General features: G+C 36.8%; 1 protein-coding gene across 1 annotated transcript; it reads left to right on the top strand.

The window, feature by feature from the left end:
• The first annotated feature begins 40 nt into the window (after nucleotides 1-40).
• On the top strand, nucleotides 41-11728 carry LOC144638858 (mitochondrial proton/calcium exchanger protein-like). The gene is made up of 14 exons (XM_078498151.1): nucleotides 41-231; nucleotides 357-390; nucleotides 1866-2622; nucleotides 3106-3249; nucleotides 6598-6738; nucleotides 6978-7181; nucleotides 7325-7444; nucleotides 7910-8041; nucleotides 8330-8476; nucleotides 9290-9319; nucleotides 9795-9935; nucleotides 10361-10536; nucleotides 10873-11014; nucleotides 11238-11728. Exons 1-14 carry the CDS (start codon nucleotides 201-203, stop codon nucleotides 11379-11381), a joined length of 2343 nt encoding a protein of 780 aa, XP_078354277.1. The 5' UTR covers nucleotides 41-200; the 3' UTR covers nucleotides 11382-11728.
• Nucleotides 11729-11944: the final 216 nt, after the last annotated feature.

The raw sequence follows: 11944 nt of genomic DNA, 5'->3' as shown, positions 1-11944 counted from the left end.
GGCGATGGAAGTACGCTGACCGGTATGAATCGCTGAACTTCGTAATATCACTCCATGTGAGTGTCGTGAGTGCCTTGAGTCTTGCATGTGTCGAGAAAAATGTAGCGAGAAATGGTTAAACGAAAAAAAACCCCATAGTGATTAGAAATTTGTAATTTGCAAGGAATGAATAGTCTGTATGATACCAGATAATCAAGGAAATGGCGATGTTACAACACTCTTACACCCTGCGTGAGTATGTGTTTGTGCGAAATGAGTTTGCATTGCAGGGTTGACGACAATCAGGTTAGACTATAAAATGTCGTCCATGGATTAGCTTTTGTTGGTTTTCATATTTGTTTGTGTACTTTTAACAGGACGGTTGTGGTTTACTTCTTCACCTCATTTTCGGTAAGTAACTTATAAACGAGTTTCAAGTGTGGTAAAAAGTTTCCAACGTAAGTCTTACGTCATGCATGATCGGGCTATTTTTTACATGACACTTTTTACCATCTCTCTTGGAAACCATCGGATTTGTAACATTTCTGTGTATATTCTCAGTGTTTATCACTGACCATCTATACACTGGTTACCGGTTAATATGTTAGCGGTAAATATGTTTTATGATTCTATATTTACTTCTAACAATGCATATTTGATACACATGCGATATTTTTTTTTAATAATTAGCATAATATTGATAGTCATTATTTAAGGGTTCCATATTTTGATCTGGCATGTACATATATTTGGTAATGGTGATGCCAAGGTTTAGAGTAAAGATACATGTGCTGAAAGTTGTTGTGCTCATGTTTAGTTAGCTGCACACTGGGAAAAAATGTTATGGCCCAATGTTCATTTTGGCATTAGAATCATAAACAGCCTGGGGTATCCAATACCTGATTCCCTCTATACGCGCACCTGCAGGGAATCACAGTAGTTGTATTCGTCAAACCATGCGCGAGACTCAGCAACTTGCATCGTTGCTGAGTCTCGTGCATGGCTTATGAATACACTACCTGTCCCTGCAGGTGCACGCTATAAAGGGAATCAGGTATTGAACTAGCCTGCAAATACAGCTGCCTCTCATTCACTCCCACAACGAAGAGGAAAATGCAAAGAGAAACTACGAAGAGCGAAACGTGAAGAGAGACTACGTCTCAAAACGGAAAACACGACTACGAAACGCGACTCTCAAAACGTGACTACGCTCTTCCTTGTGAGAGCGAATGAGGCGGCTGTATTTGCAAGCTACTAATTGAACATTGGTTATGAAAACCAATCGAACACCAAACATTCCATTGGGTTCAGTAATCTAACATTATCATACTCGCAATAAAATTTGGTTATTCTAACCAAATTGAACGTTTGATTACAGAGCAGTCGACATTCGAACAAAATCAAACGTTCAATTACTGAACAGTCGACAATCGTACTCGAACATTTGATTACCAAACTCCTGTTTGTTTACCGGTATATTTCAGACATTTTGTACGGTGCACCGACCCCCTGATGAGTTCTGCGTGATTTACTTATCAAGGGACAGATTCTGAACAAACCCGAATTGAATTGATCGATTATAGATGTTAGAATTTCTTTGATTACCGAACCCAATCAATGGATTGGTGTTCGATTGGGTTTCATTTATTTTTGCTAAGATTTTATTCGATTGGATAGGTTGTGAGAGTCACCTAATTGCCCATATTGGCATAGTCTCTGCAAATCAAGTTTCTTTCCCATTGTACGTATAGTAAATTGTTATAATTTCAAGCATTAATTTGTATTAACAGTGATTTGGTTATACACAAACAGGTAAAAACAAACGATATTATTGCCCGACGTTTCGGCGACATCATGACGCATTAATTTGTTTGTTTTTTCTCTAGGCATAGATGCCAAGCATTGTCAAGTTATCGCTCTATCACTGGTTATGATCAAGAATCAAGGTGTTATCCCTATCAACAACATTGTAACCATGTCAATCAATTATTCAGGCGTAGAAATGCTATAAACTTTGTTAATACAGCTCACAGGCCATTCAGCTCTGGAGCGTTAGGTCTACAATTTAACACCTGCCAGGAGGTTATACAAAGATTGAAGCAGGTACAGAGATACTGTTTGTATGGAACATCTGATGTGTCACAGAATGCATCATCATGTTCAAAACTTAGTGGGAATCCAGCATTTTTTCCCATAATGAAAAAAGCCATGCACAGAACATTGTTTTCTGAAAATGTGATTAACATAGAACCTTTGAAAACTCACCCATGGATTCACCATAGAAGGACGATTTTTACCAGCAGTATAAGTCACGATCCTTCGTCAGCTAAATCATCGAAGAAAACAAAACTATGGGAAGAGGAAGGGAACAAATCCAAAGTAGAAGAGGCTGTTGAAGCCATTAAGGAGAAAAAAGAAAAACTGAAAGAAAAAGCATTTCAATTGGAATGCAGCCCTGAAGAAATAGAACCAATAGTTGCGGTTTCTCTGCCGCCAAAGAAGACTATATGGCAAAGAGTTAAACATGAAGTTGTGCATTATTACAATGGATTTAAGCTTCTTTATTTGGAAATAAATATTGCTGCTCGGATGCTGTGGCAAATTATGAATGGAAGAGTGCTGTCAAGACGTGAAAGAAGGCAGGTAAGTCATTTACATCAAAAACATTGTACAGTGTCCAGCAAATAATGTGCAGTGTGTGTAAGGTGAGACAACACAACATATATGTCTGTGTTCATTATCAGGTTTAACTTAAGCAACCCTCCAAGTTGCGACCATTTTAGTCGCCATGGTGACTGAATTTTGGAACTGGCAAGTCCCCAGCTTGGGGACCACAAGAAGACTGCTCCAGAGTTAAGAAAACTTTCATCCTAACTGAGAAATGCTATGAACGTTATGGATTATTCTGCAATTAATACCGACTGGGGAAAAGTACCTTACCTTGACTTTTGTGACTAGTAGTTTAACTGAAATGAACTACTATGTACTGTTACAGTAGTATAATGATATTGAGATTTTCAAATAATTTGTACTACACATGTACACCCAATTACATGAACATGTACATGTAAACATGCTTGTTTAAGGAAAATCTGTAATGACATCCTTATATTTTTTTGTACTTAGTTTCTTCGTACAGCAGCAGACATATTTCGTTTGGTTCCATTTTTGGTGTTTCTACTTATCCCATTCATGGAATTCATGTTGCCAGTTGCCATTAAACTTTTTCCAAACATGCTACCAAGCACATTTGAGGACAAATCTAAGAAGGTAGGAAAAATGTGTGCAGAGATGAATGCATTCATTTATTTCACAATTATTTGCCAAAGGCAAAGTGAATTATGGCAAATACTCTCCATGATTCACTGAGCCTGAGCCAAATAATTGTTTTTAGTACATTTTTCCAGAGGTGAATATCAAAAACTGCAAAATAATAATTAATAGAAAACTTGGAAACAACAAACACAAGAGCTCGCTTGCATACATTGTATGTGTAAACAAGTTTAATTCATGGGTTGTGAATCAGAATTTACGCTGATAAGTTAGGCAATAAAATGAAAAAAAAAGAAAAACAAACAAACACTACGAAATAGACAGTTATCTGGTACATGTACAGCTGTACCTTTGTTTAATCATTGGTGACTTCTGAACAATTGTGTGAATCCTCTTAAAATGCTCTGGTGCGAGAGAATTGGATATTGTTTGATCTTGATTTTTGCCAGATTTTGATCTGTCACTGAGTTTCTTACCCCAATGTGCCACCTCCATGTTTACGATGTATGATCAATTCTTTGCCGCACAATGTTTTGAAAAATTTTTGGCCCAAACCTTGGTAGTCAATTCTCAAAATTCCCAATGTTGTATATATCTAGGAGTTGGTCAGGAGTGGTTTCTTTCAAAGAACGAAAAATTTATTAGCACCTGTCTGCCATGTTAGCTTGCCTGGATGTCAGGTGGCATGGCTAGAAACAAGCTTTATGCTATATCACCTCTAGCCGGGTGATATAGCTCGTATCCCCCATGCTTCCATTCACAGTGTTCTCCCTAGGATTTAAGGCCAGGCGGGCCGCCAGCTTGATTCACCGGAAAATCGTTGCCACCTGGCTTAAAATTGAAGATTTAACACGACATTACCTTTATTGTTTAAGATCTGGAACTGGGAATTCATATCCATAAGCAAAGACTATATCACTTTTTTTATCATTATAAAAGTGATTTACCCTTGAATTAATATGTTCAAACCTGTGAGTGTGATGCATTTGTTTCCTTGAACAAATTAATTGTCACAGGAACACAACAGCACTTCAAGATGTCGTCCATGGAATACTAAACGAAATTCTCGCGTTTGTGGAAAGAATGGGGAAGTCAGCCGACTTGGGTTGCTCAGAACAGAAACTAAAAGCTTTTCATTTTTTTTTACTCTGGAAAAAAAGACAGAAAAGTGATAGTAACGTGGAGGAACAAGTTCGGCAAATCAGGTTTTGACATTTGAAAACCACATTCCAAATACCGCCTGGCTTTCCCAAAATCCTAGGGACAACACTGATTCACCTCTGGAAATATACTTAAATACTGATGTACTGTACATCGTAAGACTGGCCTGCCAAGATTTTAGCCTCTGCTATCATGATATGTCGTACATGTAAGCAGAAAAATGCGAAATCTTACAATGTACTAAGTGTGCAAGTGTGTAAGTTGACGTAATTACAGTGTACCTTTCTATATGGGCATTCCGTTTAATCAAATTTGATTTCCAATTAAGAAAGGAACTTATTAAAATCAGATTTCTGATGGTTATCCTTTACTGTTCTTAAGTAATTTTTTCTAAAGGGGACAACTTATGGGAAATTATACCCATTCAAACATTCCACCTACAAAAAATAAAAATAAAATAAAAATTGACTTTGTTTAATGAGCATTGCACAGTCTTACAAGTGTCTTATTCATGGAATTCACCTTGCCAGTTGCCATTAATTATATTTACCTGTATATTCCATGAGCTATAGGATAAGTGGAGTTTTTCTACGTTAAAAGCTAATATCTTACCTCTAAAGTCTGTTCTTTACTATTCTGTTTACTTCTTTCGTTGTTCGATCACAATACATGGGTAACCAGGCTTTTATTCAACCGAGAAGACCTGGATGCTAAACTAATTTGCATTTGGAGTGCCCCTGGCCACTCCCCGAAAAAAAGCACCATTTCATGCCTTTGGGGGTAGGTATTCCTAAATGTGGACCACCACGCTAATTTGCATTTGGGACTATGTGTATAATACCATGGGTAGGAAGATAATCCCTTCTTTCGTGTGAAGCTCGTAAGATCCAAAGGTCGCCATTTTCCTTACAAGGAATGTAAAGGTGGCCCACCTGGGGGTTATACAAAGGAAACCATTCATTCACACAGGGAGTGGGATGAGGTGAACATGGGTTTACCCGAAGTCGTTGGAGTCTTGCTTAATTAAATGGTTGAATTTTGCGACTATGAATTGGAGTTAAGAACTATTAAAGTAAATTGAAATAATACGGGCTCGCCCGCTCTTACTACTTTTCTTTATTTTACTGTCATAATCTGACGTTCTAATGTTGAGAGAAGTAGTGAGTGGAGGAAATAAAGTTTTATCGGCTACATTCCAGAAACAGTAGTGGATTCTCCGACGACAATAAATTGCACGCCGCATGTAAATAATTGTATTATATATACGAGTCGAAAACATTAAACAAAGAAGCGCTCTTACAAGCTTAAATTCGTCAAAAAAACCTGCATAAAAACTAACTCACCCTATGCGGAAATTTTTCTTATTTATTTTATTTCAAAACCTCAGTCGTAAAAGCCGATTTTTCGAAGCTTAAATATTCACAACAACAATTAGTGAATAGATTTAAATATTCATATTTGTAAGTTGTGACCACACAAACACACGCGTAGAGTTCAACGCCTGTGTTTTCCCGTTCATGTTGCAGCGGTAAAAAGTCACTCGTTGCTTGTTTAGGCAATTTAAGACAACTCCAGCTTACTCCATAGTGAAAACCTTCAAAAATAACGACAACGACCACAAAACTATCCGAAATTTACATTTTTTCCACCGTTGAGTTGCGAACATCTCCAAAATAAACCAAAATTCATTTCCGGTTGCCAAACCTTTGTTCGTCCATGTGGGGAAAGACTCAAGTTTGTCGCCTTTTTCATACCTCACTAGGGGATTGAGAGTGCTCGTTGATCTTACGAGCTCAATACGAAATTAAAAAACAATACCCATTGTTTGTCCGGTTTAGTGATTGGCCAAAAACCAAAATCTCCTAGCAACAGTAAAAGTTTTTCCTACCCAGTGTTTTTATTATTCGCCGTAACACCAAATGCAAATTAGTTTAGCATCCAGGTCTTCTCGGTTGAATAAAAGCCTGGTTACCCATGTGTTGCGATCGAACAACCAAAGTAGTAAACAGAGTAGTAAAGAAAAGAATTTAGTGGTAAGATATTGGCTTTTAATTTAGAAAAAAACTCCACTTATCCTATAGCTCATGGTATATTCCAGTGCTGTTTATCATCTGTAACACAAACAAGTCTTGAAGTTCATATCAAGACTTGCAATAATCCTTGTATTTTTTAACTAATTATTAGGAAGAAAACAAAAAGAAACAGTTGAAGGTAAAAATTCAGATGGCCAAGTTTCTTCAGGATACAGTGGAAGAAATGGCAGTAACAGCCAAGCAGAAGAAAACACAGGAAGTTGTTGCTGAGTTTGCAAACTTCTTTGAAAAGGTGATAAAAAATAATGCCATTGGTACATGTGTACATAATAATAATAATAATAAAAATATATAATGAAAAAGAATGTAGTTATCCAGTTATCCCCCATGCCGTGGGAATTCCATTGTCTTTAACCCCCCTCCCCCTCCCGTTCGGAATTTCCTTTTTTTCGTGAATATCTTTGGAATTACCAGCAGGATTATCAAAGTAAGTGTCTGGTTGAACCTGTCTTTAACATTTTTTTTTAACAGATTCGAAGCAAAGGACAGCAGCCCAGCAATGAAGAAATCTTAAGATTTTCCAAACTGTTTGAGGATCAAATCACCTTGGACAACATGAGCCGTGCTCAGCTCAAAGCAATCAATAGACTTCTGATGCTGCCAACCATTGGAACAAACAACTACTTGAGATTTCAGCTACGGATGAAATTGCGTCAGCTTAGGGCTGATGATCTGGTATGACTTTTACATGTACATAAAAGCAACCATAATATACAACTCCTGCATAATTTGGTATTTATGCTTACAAACATGAGTTTAAAAATACCGGTACCATATACTGACTGAAGTAATAATATTTTGTCTATTGCAACCATCAGTTAATTCAAAGAGAAGGTGTTGATAGCCTTACAGAACAAGAACTGCAGTCAGCTTGCCAAGCTCGTGGTATGAGAGCTATTGGTGTTCCTGCAGCCAGATTAAGGTCCCAACTTCGCCAGGTACATTTTGTTCTGATCCCTACTCTACATTTTCCATAATTTGTACCTTGCAAACTTACTTGGTTCCAGAAGTTCCAATGATTGTTTCAAGCTGGCACTATAAGAAAAGCTTCTCATATCCTGTGGGAATACCCCTCCCTTTAGGTAAACGGTCCCTTAGTAAGCAACTTCAACATGTTAATTTAAGCGTTTGTGAAATTCTAACACTTTCTTCTTTAATGTGTTTGGGTAGTTACATTTACAAAGTAATTTACATTTCAAACTTGCATCTTCTAAAGAGGGCAGAAGTTTTTTCAAGACATGTTTGTAAAAATCAATGTGAAATTATCCTGTTTTATATAAAAATATTTGTTATAATACTTGCATTGGAGTGTGGCCTGGTGCTTAATTGTGGTAATTTCCTTATTCAAGGCAATATGACAGGTGTTAATTCTTATTACATGTATTATTATTTGTTCCTCACAGTGGCTGGAACTGCACCTGGATGAACAAATCCCAGCATCTTTGTTGCTTATGTCCAGAGCACTGTATCTTCCAGAAAATGTCAGTAAGGTTGATCAGCTCAAAGAGACATTATCACAACTGCCAGAAACCTTGGTGAGTAATACCACATGTTCAACATGCTACGATATATTGTTTGCAAGTTCCTTACCATTGTTTATCACAGGTTGGGATAAATAAACAAGGTATGAACTTTGATAAAGTGCAATAAAACTTTCTTGTTTCCAGTTAAAAAGGAGTGATTGATAATTGGATAGGAGTCGGTTTCCTGTTGACTAAAACTGAGGACACTGCACATAATTCATGTTACAGATAAGATTGTCTTCATTTGCCAACTTACTGCAAGGTTAAGTATAATATTCTAACAAATGACTTTGCATGTAGGTGGAAGAGGCTGAAATAAAAATCTGTGAAGTTTCTGGAGAACCAGTTGATAACAAAGTTCGTTTGGATGTTCTGAAGAAAGAGGAGCAAATGATTGCTGAGGAAAATGAAGAGCTTCTTCAGGAGGAAGAGGAAAAAAAGAAAAAGGTTTGCATCAAAAAGGCTAAGTTATTGTTACGTTTGGTCAGTACATATCAGTGCATGTAATCTGTGGCTAGCACCTTGGACTTGGGATTGAGTGGTCTGAGATTTGAGCTCAGGCCAGAGTCACTGCATTGTGTTTTTGGTGGTCACTCCAAATTAGGAAGTTTACCTACATTGTATGTAAGCCAAAAGTATTGAATGAAAAAAAAAAAATAATTATTACTTTGATAGGCCTAAAATATAACATAAACAGTTGTGCTGCACAGTACAGTAGTGTTTTTCCCTAGAAAAGATAATTATTTTCTTGACATTTTTATTTTGGTAAGAAGTCCACTTCGAGATAACAGAATGACAATAAAATAATAAGAATTTTAAGCACATGCTAATTCCCTATTTTCAAACGAGGAATGCTATAAAAAGTGCACTAGACCACATTTTGTAGCAGCTCAGTAATACTGATGGAAATTTCACCACCTTGTTAATATTACAGTTTAACATAGAAAGGGATACCTTGGCATTTTTCCACAATCACAATCATTTCAATGTGACTTAGCATCATTTCAGTCATCAAAATTTCTTTTAATTTGTAATATATTTTTATTTCCTTTTGTGTCTGTGCTGATCACTTAAAACATGTGTTCGAGAGTTTGTTTGTGAACCTAGAAGATGTTTACATTGCTTACTGCTATGTCAATAGTTCACCCCTGAAGTCAAAACAATACCATTTGGTTTCTGAGGAAACAAAATAAAACTCTTGGGTGATTGTGGAGTCTTGTTGTGAATGCTTTTGTAACTTGACAATTTTTTAATCTACAGATTGAAACCATTGCTGCTGAGATTTTAGAGGTGAGTTCCATAACCATAAAGATAGTATTTTTATTGGTTTTACAAGATTTCTTATTTTAGTCCACTATGTGAAATTTCTCTCGAAATAATTTGGTGTACTACATGTCTAAAAGAATGTTTTTTTAACCACAAAGATGACAAGTCGTTTCTTTGGTATAATAGAGCATTTTATAATGTCATGGCAGCTCTTTTTTTTCACAAACAATAAAATTCATCCACTGTGGGAAAAGAGGTCTCAGTTCTCTTATGCAAAAGTTTTTAAGAAGCGGAAGAACAAGACATTCATTTTAGATGTACTTGGCCTTTTTTGAGTACTCCCAAACGTTTTATAGCAACAAGAAAAGGCTTTTGCATATATCCTTTTAGAAAATACCGACTGACAGAAATACAGTAATTTTCCAATCAAGAGAGAGCACATTTTCTGTGGCTATTTTTAAAATTTGAACATTGGTTTTTCTCGTCCTTTTTTCCACAGGACAGAGCACCAGAAGTGCTACCAACTGCTGAAGAAGATATCTCACAAGAGGACTGGTTATCAATTAAAGCAAGTCTTGCTCAGGCTAATGAACGAGAGGAACTGGAGAGAATCAAGGAAGACAGAGTGGAGTATCAAGAGGTACTGCTGTGATCAGCTTACCTGAAAGAAATCCCCAAAAGAAAGTTTAGAATACAAAATACGGTGTATATTATAAGAATAACTAGAATTCTGACTTGTGACGGTGACTTAAATAGAGTGTTTGTCGAGTGCAATTTGAACAGAAAAAAGGTTCATGGGCTGCGTGGCACTTGTAGGAAGACTAGAAAAATACAAAAAGTTGAATGGAAAATGCCAAAATATTTAATTTGATTCCAGACGTTTCGGGCTTAGCCCTTCATTAGTGTAATAATGTCCGTTAGTCCCTTAGGCGATCTTGGACTTGACTGATACACTGTACATAGCTCATTTTAGATGCTGTGCTTATGTGCTTTTTAGGCTATGAACCTTTGTTATGAAAATCCCTGCACTCAGCTAATTTTTACTTTCATATTCTTGTTTCCAAGGAACTTCGTGAACTGGAATCTGAGGATGAAAAACAAGTGCTTAAAGAATCCCTTGGTTCCACACGGCTCGGTAGAAAGGTTGATGTGATGATAAGTAAGATTGAAGATCGGTTGAAGCATATAGAGGCTGAAATAGATGATCAGCAGTCAGTAGAACAGCCACTTGATGCTGATGGGTGAGTTACACGGCCTGTTAATAACCAAAGTATTTCATGACTGCAATAAACGCAGAAAAAAGAGTCCTTTATAGCAAGATACACAGAGGAGACGGGGTAGGAGATGTAAATATTTGATGTTTACAAGCTTAGCTCATGCCCCTTGAAGTGCTTAAAAAACATTAGATTATTTTTTTTAAAAAAAGACTGTTGTATTGTCGGAAAGTACGTTATTGTGTTACTTGCTGGAGAAAACCATTTGTGCTGACAAAGGGCAGCTCAGATCGCCAGTTGTTTGATCTAAACTGGGTGTTAACCTGTATCATCAGCTTACTCGTCTTTATTTGTTTATTTCAGTGATGGCAAGATCACTGTACAGGAGATGATATCTGCTGTGCGCAGATTAAGGGACGCTCCTAGTGAAGCTAAATGCCAGAAAATCGCCGAAATGCTTGACCAGGATCACGATGGCGCCCTGGACTTAGTTGACGTGGGAACGGTTAGTCGGTTATGTTCATGAAGTGTTTGCAATTCTTCCGTGAGCTTTTGACGTGTCAAGAGTCTATGACCAATCTTTAAACTGATGACAGAAGCTAAATTACAGCAATCCATTCCCATTTCCCTATGATGTATGGTGTTATCTTCGGTGTCCTAAGTTCGCAGTTTTTTCATTTTTCTTAATATCGCTCGTGAAATGATTTACTTTGTGCGTTGTGTTGCAGATTGTTGAGCTGTTGTCAATGGAGGATGTAGATCTTACGCCTAAACAAATAAAAGACATTGTCGACATACTGGAGAAAGAAAGCATGCTGCGAGAAACTAGCGCGGCAGAAGATTCACCCAAGGTCACACAAAGAACCGAGTAATAATTCACAATACATATATTCGTTGATTTTTTTTATTACTTTGATATTTTAATAGCATTTATCGTGAAAATTACACATACCCCACGTAACTAGAACTGAAAATACCTTTCCGTATGGTTACTAACTCTGCTATAATGCTTCCGCGGCGCGAGCGCCACTGCCGCGTTAAAAATTAAATGTCAACAAAACTAAAAGTTAATGACAACAGCTAATATTATTCAAAGTGGAATTTTTTAATGGTGAACTGAAATAGCAAAAAACCGACCCAAATGCTAAGATTGTCGGCCAGTGGTCATCGTCTTTCGACTTTGTACAATGAACAACAATAGCTGAATAGCCAATCAAAACGCCTTAGAGAGAAATAGAGAGAAAACAAGCATGTAAAATTCTGTGGCTGGTGTTGGTGCATGTAAGTCTCAATAAGTACTTTAATAATATATATTTAATTGTTCTATCGTGCATACATTGTTCTATCCAAAGATGTAAACTAGTAGGATATCAATAAAACTATGACCACCTGTACCTCTCGTGCTTTCTTTTTTTTTTTTTAAATTAATATTCTG

Source organism: Oculina patagonica, chromosome 2 (assembly GCF_052425735.1).
Source record: "Oculina patagonica isolate OP01 chromosome 2, crgOcupat, whole genome shotgun sequence".
Classification (NCBI taxonomy): Eukaryota; Metazoa; Cnidaria; class Anthozoa; order Scleractinia; family Oculinidae; genus Oculina; species Oculina patagonica.
This window is presented reverse-complemented; position numbering and strand designations above follow the sequence as displayed.

Coding starts and splice junctions, on each gene's coding strand:
- LOC144638858 (XM_078498151.1), top strand. CDS start 201: ATGGCGATGTTACAACACTCTTACACCCTGC. Junction 7,445..7,909: donor TAAGGTCCCAACTTCGCCAG/GTACATTTTGTT, acceptor TGTTCCTCACAG/TGGCTGGAACTGCACCTGGA. Junction 10,537..10,872: donor CAGCCACTTGATGCTGATGG/GTGAGTTACACG, acceptor TGTTTATTTCAG/TGATGGCAAGATCACTGTAC.